At 39.5% G+C, this 15,878-nt stretch overlaps 1 protein-coding gene across 1 annotated transcript in view; it reads right to left on the bottom strand.

The window, feature by feature from the left end:
- Nucleotides 1–205: 205 nt before the first annotated feature.
- The window catches only part of EFEMP1 (EGF-like fibulin extracellular matrix protein 1), a 93,571-nt gene continuing 77,898 nt past the window's right edge, over nt 206–15,878 (bottom strand). The window contains exons 8-12 of the mRNA XM_089528873.1: nt 7,981–8,100; nt 7,700–7,819; nt 6,562–6,685; nt 6,257–6,452; nt 206–4,381 (exon numbers count right to left, since the gene is read on the bottom strand). Of these exons, the coding sequence (XP_089384999.1) occupies nt 4,223–4,381; nt 6,257–6,452; nt 6,562–6,685; nt 7,700–7,819; nt 7,981–8,100 (719 nt within the window). The 3' untranslated portion in view covers nt 206–4,222. The remainder of the gene's footprint in view (nt 4,382–6,256; nt 6,453–6,561; nt 6,686–7,699; nt 7,820–7,980; nt 8,101–15,878) is intronic.

The following is a 15,878-nucleotide window of genomic DNA, read 5'->3' as shown; positions in this document are numbered from 1 at the left end:
CTTGAATCCCATTTTGGGAGAAAAGTGGGATATAAATCCAATCCATCCATCCAAACATGTGTTTTGTCTCTGAGTTATGGTATATGCACCACTGGTGTAAATGCATGCGTTCTGGTGAAACCCATGTTGAGACATACCAGCCACTGATGCAGTTCTTTGAACCATCCACTTTAAAATAACTTGCAAGACAAAACAAGTCCACCAAAAAAGGTATATTTATTTATTTATTTTTAAAAAATTGTACACCAAAGAGTTATTCATTATAGTTTTAGATAAGAAACAAGAGACAGTTTTACACATTACAAAAGGATGCCTTTTGTTCTGATCTGGGTCCTACCACAATTTTTTTGCTTCAGTGAACACTGTACAGCTTTAGACTCACAAATTTGAGTTACAAAAGAGATATATAGGATGAGTAAGGCAATGTCATATTGTAAAAAGCTTAACAAAGGGAAGCCAACTCTTGGATCCCAAATTTTGAAAATACACATGTCAAAGCCAAAACTGATTTTTTTTTAATTTTATAAAAAAGAACTTACAAGCAGCTGTTTTTTAGATTGGAGAATCTTAGTATGCAAACATATATTTCTCCCTGCCTTTGCTCAGGAATTAGTAAGATTGTTCTCTGCAACAAGCAACAATACTCATACAGAAATATTTCTCCAAATGAGGTTTTCTTTTCCACTGGGAGTGTCACTCATTCATTGTTGGCTAGGTTTACTCCTTGTGTCCCATTTTTCTCGGAAAAGATAAAATGTTAATGAGTGGTATGTTTAAATAAAAAAGATGTAGACCTCAAGAAACGCCCTGTGCAAATGTTCTCTTTATGATGCTCATTAATCCTAAGTATTAGTTTTCAGAAAATGCAGTGTAAGAGGAAATACGCATCTAATAGATGAGTTCTTTTAAAAACCGAACTGTATCCATCCTTATAAGGCACTTTTAAAAAAAGGGCAACAACAAAGCAATATACTTTATTGCTAGCAAAATGCCCTTCATTGAGATAGGCAATGAGTGTGGAAAGAAAGCTTGCATATTGTTTTATGTTGCAAGGACCCTGGAGGGTCCTTTATATAACATCCTTTAGTATCTCCCCACTTCCCAGGTTCGAGATATTGCTTCTATTGTTCCTACATGTGAGACTGAAAAACGTGAAAGATTTTCTCACCACTCAGCCAATATTACAGACATTTCTACTCATTTCCTGAGACTGCACTTGCACTGCAGAAATATTGCAGTTTGAGACTATTTTCATCGTCTTGGCTTAGTGCTATGCAATTCGGGGACTTGTAGTTTTGTGAGATATTTAGCCTTTCTGTTAGTGAGCTCTGATATCACAACAAACTAAAACGTCCAGTATCCCAAAGGATGGAGCCATGGCAGTTAAACTGCATTATTTCTGCAGTGTGGATGCAGCCTGGGACATGTTTGTGAAAACTTTGCACATTTTTTTTGCATTAAAATCATCTGCCCTTGATATAACATTTGTGCATGAAACACATTTTGGTGAATTTTTAAATTTTATTTTGCTATTTCGCCTGATGAACAAAAACAAAAACAACCACAGGTCTTTTTCATATGAGAACAAAAGATCTCACAGCAACTGACAATTTTTCTGGAAACCCTTTCTGGCATGGATGAGAAAATTTGAGAATATTCTTTGCATCCCTGTTCCAAAGGTACTTTACTCTGCTCCATGGGAGGGAAAAGCAAAAATTCTGATTCCACCACATCAGAAGCTGCTTTCTGTTAGGTCCAACAACTAACTTGCTATGGGCAGTTTTTGTACTGATTGGCAATATGGCAGGGATTCATCCCAGCTTTGCCAGCTGATCTTTTAAATATGATTAGGAATTTGCCCCTGCAGAGCACAGAGCTGCGTACACAAAGAAATGCCACTGGGACAGAGGCTAAGGATCCATCTACACTGTAGAATTAATGCAGTTTGACACCATTTTAACTGCCACCGCTCCATCCTACAGAATCCTGGGATTTGTAGTTTTGTGAGGCACCAGCACACATTGGCAGAGAAAGCTAAAGCCCTTATAGAACTACAAATCCCAGTATTCCATAGGGTGGAGCACTTAAAATGGTGCCAAACTGTATTATTCCACAGTGTAGATGCATCCCCAGTTTGCTTCTTATCAGCTACTCCTGAGATCCCACCAGCAGCAGCCTCAGCTTCCCCGTCTCTGTAGGTCAAACCAAAGTGATGGAATGAAGATTTCCTTTTACATCCCGATTCATACCCTCAGTGCCTTTGATGCTGGTGGTTGAACCTAAGGCATAGTCCAGCCAATATTAAGTGGACTTAAGCCCCTCTGAATCAGTAGACATTAATAGTGGTTATCTTGAGCTGTGTTTCAGTGCAGCTATAGAACTTTTGTGCTTACTGGCTGAGATCTTTCGAATACATACACAGAAGAATGCTACTGAAAAACTTGTGCTACTGAAATAAAGGGGGAAGATCTTGGGGACATAGCTATGTCATCCAAGCCCTGATAACATATCTGATCATCCATAAGAAATCAATGGATAATGGTGAGTACTCTGTTAAACACATACACACATGTGCACACAAACATCCTGATCTGCTCAAATGTTGAAACTATTAGATGTTCAAACTATTTAAAAAACAAAAACAAATAAGTATCCTGTTTATGCAAGAAAAAGGTTCTCCATTTACACAATTACATCAGCAACGATTGTAGTTCTGTTCTTATCTTCAAACTATTCTCACTGAAACAAACTGCTAGGGGATTGAATGAGATTGCACTCTCTGGCCCTGTGCTCAATATCTGTGTGTTTCATGGAAGACTTGATGCCCCAATCTGGCACCTACCAGGTGTGTAGGGCTATAACTCCCATCATCCCTAGACATGATGGGAGTGGGTAGTCCAACAGACTTGGAAGGTAATTAGAAGGCTAGCTTCTTAGACAGATTCATATACAAACAGACTATCGTTGCCTATGATATGTGTAAAGTACGTTATCAAGAGTCGTAGTATCAGAGGCAATATACAGCTTGAGTTTTCCTTACTTGGAATTCCAAAATCCAAAATACTCCCAAAACTAAAAATTTTTTTCCATGGGTGGCTGAGACAGTGACCCATTTGCTTTCTGATGGTTGGCTGTATGCAGATTTCGTTTCATGCACAAAATTATTTTAAAATAGTGTATAAAATTATCCTCAGGCAATGTGTATAAGGTGTATATGAAACATAAATGAACTTTGTGTTTAGACTTGGGTCCCATCTTCAAGATATCTCATTATGTACATATATGCAAACACAAGTACGTATTGCAAAATCCTAAAATACATTTTTTAAAAAAATCTTAAATTCAAAACACTTCTTTCCCCAAGCATTTTTGATAAGGGAGACTCACCATATACCTCTCAATACTAATTGCTGAGGATACACAAATAGTTTTTTATGCACTCATGTTCTACTTGTGGGTTTCCCATGGCCGTTTGTTTGCCCACTATTGGAACAGAATGCTGGACTACACAGACCTCCGGTCTAATGTAGTACCTATAGGGATCTTATTTTATTATGTTTTATGGGATTAGAAATCTTGAATGATCCAGGTGCACACAGCCTTTTCATTCAGAGTTCATTGCTCTATCCATAACTTTTGTTGAACTCTGGGGAGTTCTGGGCCACATTCAGAGAATGTGAGCCTGCACTCTCCCTCTCCTTGTGTTTATTGTGCTGTAGGAACACAACTAATGTAATGTAAAGCTGCATCTACACTGCAGAATCGACACAGATTGAAACGGCTTCAATTGCCATGGCTCAATGCTATGGAATTCTGGGATTTGTAGTTTAGTGAGATATTTAGCCTCCTATCTCAAAGAGCTCTGGTGCCACAACAATTCCATAGGATGGAGCCATGACAGTTAAATCAATGTCAAACTGCATTAATTCTGCAGTGTGGCAGCAACCTTAGTGGATGGCTGATATCAGCATAATCAGAAAAGGGAGAAATGCAAACCTTTATATGGAGAGTGGCAATGCCCTGGTTATACAGTGGAAAATATAACTACTTTTGAATTATAAGCATGACAGCATGGCTACAAGTATTGATTTTTCTTAATAAAGTTCTTTTTCCTTTAAAAAAACACACCATGTAAAATCTATAAATAAAATTATAAGTGCTTCGTTTAAGAGAATATTTCTTTGGCTGCTCTGGGTGCTTGCAAATTACTTAACTGCAGTGGCTAAAATGGATGAGGTCCTACAATGAGCGTTAACCTGAGCACTGAACTCGACCGAAAGTTCATACTGTTGACTGTCAGCAACTCCAAATCGATGATATGTTCTCGGGGTCCTTTTAATGGCTTCACCAATACAAGCATTGCACTAACTGGACTCGTTTGCTGGAAGAAAAAGAACAGATAATATTTTTACCAACATGCTTGGTTATAGGTAGCTTTCTCTAAGAAATATATCAAATCCCTAGATAACCTCTTGCCTGTGAAAACCCCAGGTGTTCCAGCACAGCCTTCTATCTGTTGTTTCCAGCTCCCTACACGGGACAAATTTTTAAGATGGCGAAGCATTAAAACATGTGATCCTCCAGCAGATTTCTAAGGTAGTACAGGTTTTTTCAGGGAATGGGACAACAGTTTTTCAGGGAATGGAACAATGTAGATAAAGTAAAACTCGGAACATTATATGTGACTGGTAATGTATTAATCACAAGTCTAAATAAATACCTTGAAGGCACCATATCCCACCTGATCTTGGAAGCTAAGTAGGGTCAGGCCTAGTTAGTACTTGGAAGGGAGACCACCAAGGAGTTTATCACATGGGAGCAATTTCTCTTAATTTCAAATGAAAAGAAAGTGGGGCCAGAAGGCATTCACGTGAATTCAGTAGTTCAGCGAATTTACGTGAATGCAAATTGCATTCGAACTGGCTTCTCATTGCCTGAAAATAGCTTGCCATTGCCCGAAATTGCGTGTGGTAGTCTATCACGCAATAACGTGAACCCCATGATTGCGTTCGGATTGCCATTGGATTATACTTCCAATTTCCCTTGTCTGATAAACTCCCAAGGAATACCAAGTGCCCTAGGCTATACTGTATTTCAGAGGAAGGGAATAGCAAACCTCCTTCAAATATTCATTGTCCAACAAAACCCTATGAAATTGATGGGGTTCTCACAAGACAACAGGCGACTTGGAGGCACATGCTATTACTATCAACGTATTACTCATTACTCATTATTCTAACTTTCTGAAAATTAGTATTTCTTATTATTGAAAGAGTGATATGATAGTAATGCGCTGCTTCTTACTATTTTTTTTTTAAAATACACTTAACAATTCAAAAACGGTTCCAAACCTCCATCAAGTTGCCCTTTACACTGCAATATTTTAGGAATAACAAATAAATGTTAGCTGTTACTCAAACTCATGTTACCATCTGATACGTTGTTTTTTAAAAATAACCTAGATATACTCTGCCTCCTAATAAGATGATACATATAATGTTAATTGCAATGCATTACAGTAGTCCCTCCACATTCGCTGGGGTTAGGGGTGAAAGACCCCTATGAATGTGGAAATACTGCAAATAAAAAACACCATTCTTTTTGCCTGAGCGAACAACTCCCTAGGAATCTCTAGGTCCTCCAGTGCAACTTTATGGTCAACACCTGGCAGATGCTGATCATAGAAGCATGATGGAAGACCTACAAATCCCTAGAGAAGTGTTTTTTCTAGGCAGTCTTAGGTTCTCCAGCACAACTCTATGGTCAATTTTTGGAAGAAATTCACTAGAGGACCTAGAGATTCCCAAAGAGAATATATTAATCAAAACTGCAAATAATAATACTCAAATCTCATGAAATACAATGCGTAGTAAAATGGTATTGCTTCTATAAAGTGGAAAAAATCAAGGTTTGCTTTTTAGAATTTGTATTTTTTTTAATATTGTCAAGCCATGGATGGTTGAATACATGGAGAAAGTATCTGTGGATATGGAGGGTCAACTTATTCCAGATGTGGACCATAGCCCCCCCCCCAGGCTAAAGATCCAATAATAATAATAATAATAATAATAATAATAATAATAATAATAATGTATTTATTTATTTATATCCCTCCTCTCTGTCAATGACAATCGAGGGGGTTTACAAGGTAAAATTTACATATGATCCCATACCCCAATATCCCACCCAACTTGTACCTGCTCTCCACCAAGCTTGTCAAGAAAAATGATGTAAGCAAAATGTAATAAATACTCACTCTCAGAAAGAAATCTCCATTCTCATTTCCGGATTTAATCCGAAACGTGTTAATTGTATTGGGGAAAATCTGGGTTGCCTGGATTTGGAATATATCAGATGGCACGGTTCTCTCAGAGCGGATGCTCATGTATTTGTGCACAATGGAGTAAGGCAGGTCTCGACAAAGGGGGTTTGACACAGGACAAACACAGCGACTGTAAAACAAACCACAACGACTGAAAAACAAACTCCTTCCCTTTGTAAAACAGGCATTTACTTTTGAATTTTGCAAGTGAGGCTTGCTTAGTTGATGGTTCCCCTTACTTTTCAGATGTAAGCACGTAAGGTTCTTGACATGGGTTCCGTGGGTAACAGCGATATCCACCATGATAATTTGAGCATATGCTATCTTCCCCACATGCATTACCCAACTCACATTCATTTATATCTGCATTAGGAAGGAAAAACAACACGCAGACGGTTTAGAGTTTTGCCGATGGAATCCCTGAACTAAACTAACTCAGATACAGCTTGGGCTGCATTTGCACTGTTAAATAATAGTTTGACACCACTTTATCTTCCATGGCTCAATGCTATGGAATTCTAGGATTTGTAGTTTTGTGAGATATTTAGCCTTCTCTGTTAGAGCGGTCTGGTGCACAACAAACTACAGATCCCAGAAAACCATAGCCTTCAGCCATAGCTGTTAAAGTATTGTCAAACTGCATTTTTTTCTGCAGTGCAGATGCAGCTTTCATTCCTGAATCTTTCCCAGAACATGGAAACATTTTTTTAGTACAACTCCCAGAATTCCCATACTAGCATTGCTACAAGTTACACTGTTTGAGAGATTCTGGAAATCATAGTCAAAGTTCTGACCCCAAGCTGCTAGTTTGCTCCTAGATTGACAGTGTAGATACATCCCCAGTCAGTCTTAGTCCTCTTTCTTTCCTACACTCCTCATTTTTGTTAATGACTGACCCAAGATGCAGAAATCTTTTAAGTATTTCTATCTCTTCATTAACAATTTTAGTGTTATGTAAATCATCTGTGGTTATTATTTTTGTATTTTAATATTCAACTATAACCTTGCTTTTATACTTTCTTCTTTAACATCGATCAGTAGTTGTTGCAAGTCTTTGCTGTAAATTCAATGTCTGCAACTTCCTCCTCCATTTAATCTTAAAATTCAGATCATGCAAACTTCATGACCCCCAATGTCATGATTGTCTCTCTTCCTCTGGTTTTCTGTCATATTTTGCCAGACAGAGAGATCTGGAGGTCTTGAAAACCTGCACATTTTTGTAATGCCTATAGAGTATTACACTATTAAAAGTATTACTCCTATAGAGATTTTGGAATTGTGACGAATAGGATTTTTACTGTGCACAGTTAGGTCCTTAATTTTGTCTGTAATGTTACCAAGTTGCAGGCACACATGCCTTACCAGAAGAATACTTACCCTGACAATTTCTTCCTCTGACTAACTGGTATCCATCTGGACATAGGCAAGAGAACCTGCCTGGTTCATTGATACATTCATACTGGCAGATAAAGTTGGAAGCTCTGCATTCATCGACATCTGAAAAACAATAAAAGCAACCCATTGGAAAATCTCTGGCTAGGACCAAGGAAGAAAAACAAGTCATCTCTCCCCCCCCCCCCCCACTCCAGTTCTACTATCAACTACTTGCCATCCCTTGTCCTTTGTGAAGCCTCCTGAAGTTATAAAGAGTTTCTCACCATCACAGTTGATTCTGTCGGGGCTTAACTCAAAGCCTTGATTGCATTGGCACAGGAAGGAACCAACTACATTGTAGCACAGTTGTGCACATGGGTTGCTGGTCTCACATTCATTTATGTCTGAGAAAAGAAACATGAACTTTGTTTTACAAAAAAGCACACACAACTGGATCTTCTCTTAAGTGGTATTTACATGTATGCACAACATGGCTCTGATGCACCTTTCATTTTAGAATCAGTCAAGACATATCTTGCTAGCAAATGACAACACAACTCCCCATCATTTCTTAATAGCAAGTCCTGCTTCCATTCCTGAAACCAGAGGTGAGCAGCTACACGAGAGGGGAGCAAGGGTTAATATTCGTTCCCATGCCTCCCCAGGAGGCCTCACTGACATAAAGTTGAAAGTAAAACAAAGCTTCCATTCACCGCTGGCTTTGTTTTACATTTATATTTGGCCAATTTTAAGCATTTGGGAGAAACCCATGACAGCAAATAAAACCCACTGTTGCATTTCAGTGTGTTTTCTGGCAATTTGACTGCAGTCTTTTGCCTGTGGAAAAAATAATGGGAGGGTTGCTCTGGAGTGTCCCATGGATTAGGGAAGTTTAAAAAGACCTGTCAGGGACTACATGGGGATGGTGGGCTTTACTTTCCCCATCCCCTGGGGACAAAGTTTGATATTTAGAACCTCATAATTAGAGGGACAGCTGACATTCTAAAATAATGGTAGGTGAACTTTGGTGGCCATTTTTCAAAGCCCAGAACTGTTGGGCGGAGGGGAGGGGGGCTCAGACCTGCTGATGAAATGACCATAATGTTTTGTTGCTGTTGTTGTTAACCACCCTCAAGTTGATCTCGACTCATGGCGACCCTGTGCATGAGACATCTATCCTTCTAAGTTCTTGCAGATTCATACCCATGACCTCCTTAATTGAGTCCATCCATCTAGCATGCGGCCTTCATCTCTTTCTACTTCCCCTGATCTTTCCTAACATTAATGTCTTTTCTAATGAATCATGCCTTCTCATGCCTAAGCCTCGGTTTAGTCATCTTTCCAAATTTCCAAGGAAATTTCAGGCTTGATCTAATCTAGGACCCATTTGTTCTTTTTGCTGTCCACGGTAGCCTCAGCACTCTTCTCTAGCACCACATCTCAAATAAATTTATTCTCTTTTTGTCCATTTTCTTAATTGTCCAGCTCTCAGATCCATATGTGGTAATAGGGAATACAATACTTGTACAATTCTAACTTTCATTCTTAGTTGTATATCTTTGCTCTTTAGGAGCTTTTCTAGTTCTTTCATAATTGTCCTCCCCATTCTTAGTCTTCTGATTTCTTGACTGCAGTCCCTGTTCTGCTTAATGTTTGAGCCAAGGTAAAAGGGGCTCTTTTACTGTTTCTAAGAGCTCATTGTCTAGGTTGAACATGTGAAGATCCTCCATGGTCAATATTTTTGTTTTCTTTATGTTCAACAGTAAGCCTGCCTTTGCACTTTCTTCTTTGGCCTTCTTCAGTAGCTGCTCTAGGTCTTCGAGGTTTTCTGCTAACAGTATGGTTGCATCTTATGGTTACACCATAGGTTGCATCTGGTTTAAAACAACAAGAAAAGAAACCCACCTCCCATTTTTTTTAAAATGTGTATGTTGCCTAAAAGCAAGGTGTGGCCCTACCTTGTTTTAGGGAGAACCACAGCTCTACCTCACCAAGCACTATTCTACCTCACCAAGCACTATTATCTTTTCTCATGTCTTTTCATCATAATGCTTAAAAGCCTTTTCTAATATTAACAACTTGCCTTCACCCAAGCTTTAGCAGATGCCACCCACCACTTTGAGATATGTCTGTTCCCCACCCCACAACATATGTTACATTCTGTAGTTGATGTAATGTAGTCAAACCTGCCAGGGGTATAAAAAAGTTCAAGACTGCCTTCAAGTCATACCACTTATTATAAAATCCATGTAGTATTTTTTGCTGTCTGATTTATAGGGACTGTAGAAGCAACTATGCTGCAGGCAAAAATAATTTCAATTTTTTTTGCATGAAGAAAAATCTCATAAATCTTGTTCTCCAAATTAATTCTAAATTATGTAGCTGGACTAATTATTCTATTTAGTTCTTTTAAAGCAACGTTAACTAACTATTCAAATAAACCCCCTTCTCTGTGTGTGTGTATGTGAGAAAGAGAGAGATTAAGATACCACACTGGCCTACTTCCATTTGTTAGTACCAACTAGAATAGTTTAATTTGAATCAACAGGATTTACATAGAAGTTGACTTGCCATTCTGTACTGTACCTAAATATTAAGATCAAGGGGGGAGGGAGTGGGATTCTGGAAGCAAATGCCACCCTTCAACCAGAGTTTGGAAAAATTATTCCTTGGACTAAAGGTAAAGATTTCTCCTTGACACACGAATACCTAGTTGTAATCAACTCTATGGGGCAGTGCTCAATTTCGTTACTAAGCCAAAGATTGTCCAAGGGCCACTGGTGGTCACGTGGCCAACATGACTGCACAGAATGCTGTTACCTTCCCACCAAAGTAGTACCTATTTATTTACTTGTATTTGTATACTTTTGAAGTTCTAGGTTAGCATAAACTAGGAGGAGTGACAGGAACTCACTCTGTCACATGGTGCTTGGGCCCTGAACTGCCAACCTTACGATCATCAGAATTGGTGTCTTAACGACTAAGTCACCACGTCCTTTTAGTTTAGTCCCAGTAGTTAGCTGCACCCCACTGTTCCAGGTAACTACCTGAGTCTATCTCAGTCCCTTCCATTTGAAGCAAGCCTCATCGTTGGCAAGTACTGACATTAGCCAGGCCTCAATCTATTCACTTCTCATACCTTTGATTTCTTAGCTTTCCCATGCATGCATGAATGCATGTTTTTGTGTGCGTATGTTGTTCCTTAATAAACTAAAACTAATTTGGATTTGTCTCTGGGGTTCTGTATGATTTGGACTTGTTATACAATGGGGTTGCTATCCCGGGCTGTTTGTTACCACAGCTGTAATATGTCTCTCACTGAGCTATTATTATAAATTCTCCTATAAACATATTAATTTGTGGGTGTCCCTTCTGGGCCTTAACATTTTTGATAACAAGATTACTTCTTGGACTACAGTTCTCCAAATCCCAAGCTTTGCCTTCAACTTGCCAGTAGTCAGAAATATTTCTGGATTCTGACTGTGTGCATATTCACTCTATATGTTTGTTTTATGGGCATGTCTACATGGGCCAATTACACTGGTTTCCCCCGCATCCTCACTGTAACCTGTCTACACAACACAGGGCCGAATCCCTGATTCAACTGTGGACTGTCTGTCTTCATGAAAGAAGGACAGTTCTGCCTTGAATCTTTGCCTAAATCAGATTAAAAACCTCCTTTTGCTCTGGATTTTTCAGGAAAATCCAGAACACTCTGCAGCAACACTGAGCAGCTATTTACACTGCATCCTGTTGTGCCATCCAGTGCCACTGTCACTGGCATGAGTTGCTCCCTCTGAGAATACAGTGAGGTACCCACCTGTGTGATCAACCCTTTGTTGATGTGTGCCTTCAAGCCGTTTCCAAAATATGGTGACCCTAAGGCAACCCTAACATGGGGTTTTCTTGGCAAGATTTGTTCAGGGATCATTTGACATTGCCTTCCTGATGCTGAGAGCATGTGACTTGCCCAAGGTCACAGTAGACACCTCATTTCTGATGTCAGAGGGAGTGATTTGTACCAGTGGCACAGCAGGATGAATGCGTAGACAGCCAGCTTATGTCACTCTGGCATGCGGATGTAATGGGGAATCTGCCAGGGCCAGAATACTCCAGGAGCAGCCTGGAGTATTCCAGCCAGTGTAGATGAGCCTTATGTTAACCATGATATTAGTACAATGCTTCCTCCTCAATTTGTGGATTGATTATGTTATTGACTAATTTCTTTTGTCCCCCACCTTTTTTTATTCGATCTGTATTATGTTCCATTTAATACAGGTAATGAATCAGTTCCATTGGATGTTTCAACATCATCATCATCATCATCATTTTTAAAGCTCTGCCTTCCACTTGCAAATCCTTCTAAGTCCCTCTTTAGAGTCCCTAAATGTGTATGAACTGCACACTTGCAGGATCTTCACAAAATGTGTATATCTTGTGTCCAAGTACATGGAATATTGTACACGGAATATTATACATTATTTCTTCTTCCCATCCCAGACTATAGGTAGGCTAGAGAGCAAGGCTTGCCTCTGTGACCGCCCCACCCCAGCTGTTTCTCAAGACTTTCAGTAACAGTAGCCAAGCAGGCTAGTGAAACAGTTGCATCTGGATGTCTATTGCTGCTGATTTCCTACGGTCATTTCATGGAACTGGTGGGCTGGTAATATGCATACATACAATCAGTCTCATAAGGTAAGCTGAGCATATATGAGGACACCCTCTTCCCAATGGATAGCAGGAAGCAAGGATCAAAAAGTCAACATGGAAACTGAAAGTGGATGACTTTCCCTTCCTGACCTTGAAAGTGGGTCAGGAAATGTCTCTCTCTTCATTACCCACACTTTGTCTGCCCATGAGTTATTCTTTCTTTCTGCTAAAAAAAAGGAGGAAAGAAAACTTCTCTCCAGTAAGAAAGAAAAGCTTCAACTAAGTTTTTTTTTAAAGAAATGTTTTATTTGGTCATTAAATGCATTTTCTTCTCTGTGCTCCACAGCTATGTTTTTTTGGATGAGGGGAGATAGATCTCAAAAATAATTGATATAAAGAGAACATACTGATAAGGCTTCTCAGCATGTGGCATTTTAAGATTTATCTGGAGGTATTTATTACCTTGGAGATCAGTTCTTTTCAAATTCCACTACATTTACAACACAAACCTTTGAGATCAGTTTGTCATTTTTGCAATACTCAAGAGGACTGCTGCATTGCAAAAGGATGAGCTTAATTTCTTGCAAGTGCATTTTTTAATTGCCTGTGGGGAGAGGGATCTGTTTCATACCCATCTAAAGAATATATCAGAATACAATGTGAAAACTACCAAAGATTGCTAATGTAAAGTTTAGATACATTACCTGGTAGGAAACTGTTTTGCAAGTTTAACTGAATATTTTCTATCAGCTACAGAAAGCTGTTTCAAACAGGCATAGATTTTGTACTGAATGTACGGTCTCTTCAACAGAATATAAGGTCTCTGAAATTGGGGAGGGCATATAGGTTTTAGGTCATGAATATAATGAGGTTTATTGGTTGGAGTTAATAAGTATACTAGCTATAATTAATTATGAACAAGAGCACCAACTCTTAGTGTAACAAGGAATCTATTGTTGATATACAATGGATTAATTGACTTACATGATTTATAGAATACTTAAGAGGTGTATTCTGAGACACTGTTGTAATGGCTATGTCTGCCTCTATAGTAGTGTTGCATGCCTGCTCCATCAGTGTGGGCTGATGCAATTTTGAAGTGAATTTTTGTTAGGGCTGGGGCCATTTGAGGGCCAAAGGAGCCTTGCAAGGCGGCATGTAACTGGCAATTTGCTCACCCTGCCATATAGCCTTAACTTTATAAATGTCTTGTTCATGAGCTTCATAGGCTTGGTACTCATATGAGCTCATGATAATAGAATCACTGCAGGAATGCATACCAGCCCTCTGCCTTGATTTTTACAGAAGCAGTCTCTATTAATCCTCTGTCATCCCACTTTTTCAGCTGCTTGTAAAATCTACTGGTTTCTCTCTTTCTCACACTTTCCCCTTTGGTCCTCTGCTTACTTTAGTTGCTGCAAACTGAATTAAAAGTGCAAAAGCAGTATGTGCTTATTTAACTCAGGGGAGTGGGGAGAGGAGAGCACATAATGTTGTCCTTCCCAGTTGGCACAGGCAAAAGCAAACTGTTGCAGCATTCCTAGCTTTGTCATTATAACATTTGCCATCTTGATCACGATCTGCTGTTGCTTGGTCATACATTTTCTTCTGTGAACTGTTGGTGGGGATGGGAATGTTTTGTTCCATATTCCACTCCCACATTAGTTTTAATTTGTAGATTAAGTTACAGGTTTAACATGAAATTTCTGTAAGGTGCTTGGGTCTGGAAACTCTTTCTGTGCCAAAGGTGAATTAATTTTTTCAAAAAACCCCTCCCAGTTGTATATGAGAAGACTTTTAATCCATCAAAGATGCTTTAAGGTATGAAACAAGAATGAAAAAAAATTAAAATTAATTGAAGGAACAATGATGAATGGAAACTATGCACTAGCAAAGGAGATATACAATAATTAAATTCATTAGTTAGAGAAGGGTTACCTAAATAACTAGTATGTATATATGTGTGTGCCTTCAAGTTGTTTCCTACTCATGGGCTGCATCCACACTGCATAAATAATCCAGTTTGACACCACTTTAACTGCCTTGGCTCAATGCTATGGAATTCCGGGAACTGTAGTTTTGTGAGACATTTAGCCTTCTCTGTCAGATAGCTCTGGTGCCACAACAAACTAGAAATCCCAGGGTTTCATAGCACTGAGCCAGGGCAGTTAAAATGGTGTCAAACCAGATTATTTCTGCAGTACAGATGGCCTCCCTGTAACTCTAAGGCAAGGTTTGCTTGGCAAGATTTGTTCAGAGAGGGTTTGCCTCTGAGGCTGAGAGAGTATGACTTTCCCAAGGTTACCTAGTGGATTTCCATGGCCAAGTGAGAATTTGAAGTCTGTTCTCCAGAGTTGTAGCCAATGCTTAAACCATTACACCATTCTGGTTCTCTAATTTAAATGGATTTTGGAGAAGAAACTTGACGGCGAAATGTAAAGTACTGCATTTAGGGTGGAAAAATGAAATGCACAGATATAGGATAGGCAACACTTGGCTGAACGAGACTATATGTGAAAGGGATCTAGGAGTCCAAGTAGACCACAAGTTGAAGTAGAAATGAGTCAACAGTGTGATGCAGCAGCTAACAAGGCCAATGCGATTTTAGGCTGCATCAATAGAAGTATAGCGTCTAGATCAAGGGAAGTAATAGCGCCACTCTATTCTGCTCTGGTCAGGCCCTACCTGGAATACTGTGTCCAGTTCTAGGCCCCACAGTTCAAAAAGGATGTGGAGAAACTGGAGCGTGTCCAAAGGAGAGTGACTAAAATGGTGAAGGGCCTGGAAACCATGAAGCTCTATGAGGAACGACTCAGGGAGCTGGGGATGTTTAGCCTGGAGAAGAGAAGGTTAAGAGATGACATGATAGCCCTGTTTAAATACTTGAAGGGATGTCATATTGAGGAGAGAGCTAACTTGTTTTCTGCTGCTCCAGAGAACAGGACCCAGAGCAATGGATGCAAGCTGCAGGAAAAGAGATTCCATCTCAACATTAGGAGGAACTTCCTGACAGTAAGGGCTGTTCTACAGTGGAACAAACTTCCTCGGAGTGTAGTGGAGTCTCCTTCATTGGAGGTCCTTAAGCAGAGGCTGGATGGCCATCTGTCATGGATGCTTTGATTGAGATTTCCTGAAATGGCAGGGGGTTGGACTGGATGGCCCTTGCGGTCTCATCCAACTCTATGATTCTATGATTCTATGAAATAGCTCATTTCATAAATGCTACTGTTTTTCCAGGGCTGGACATCTGGGTGCAGGGTTGGGGCCCCAACATTTGAGAGGCCTCCAGTATAGAATTATTCCCCCCCCCCCCTTGTGTTTTATAATGTAAATTTTGGCAAGGCAGGCTTGCTCCTGCAGAGCAAGATTCCATATTTGCAACTGTCATCCTTATTTCCTAATTCCAGAGTGCCTCTAGGTCACAACAGATGTTAAGAAGAAAATGTATTCCCTGGAAATCATTCATTTTACTTCCCACCATGGGATTTCCTCAGCGATGCAAACCTCAGCAATCAGACTTGCAAATTAACCC

Source organism: Sceloporus occidentalis, unplaced genomic scaffold, assembly GCF_023333645.1.
Source record: "Sceloporus occidentalis isolate IW3139 unplaced genomic scaffold, rSceOcc1.0.p SCAF_6, whole genome shotgun sequence".
Lineage (NCBI taxonomy): Eukaryota > Metazoa > Chordata > Lepidosauria > Squamata > Phrynosomatidae > Sceloporus > Sceloporus occidentalis.
This window is presented reverse-complemented; position numbering and strand designations above follow the sequence as displayed.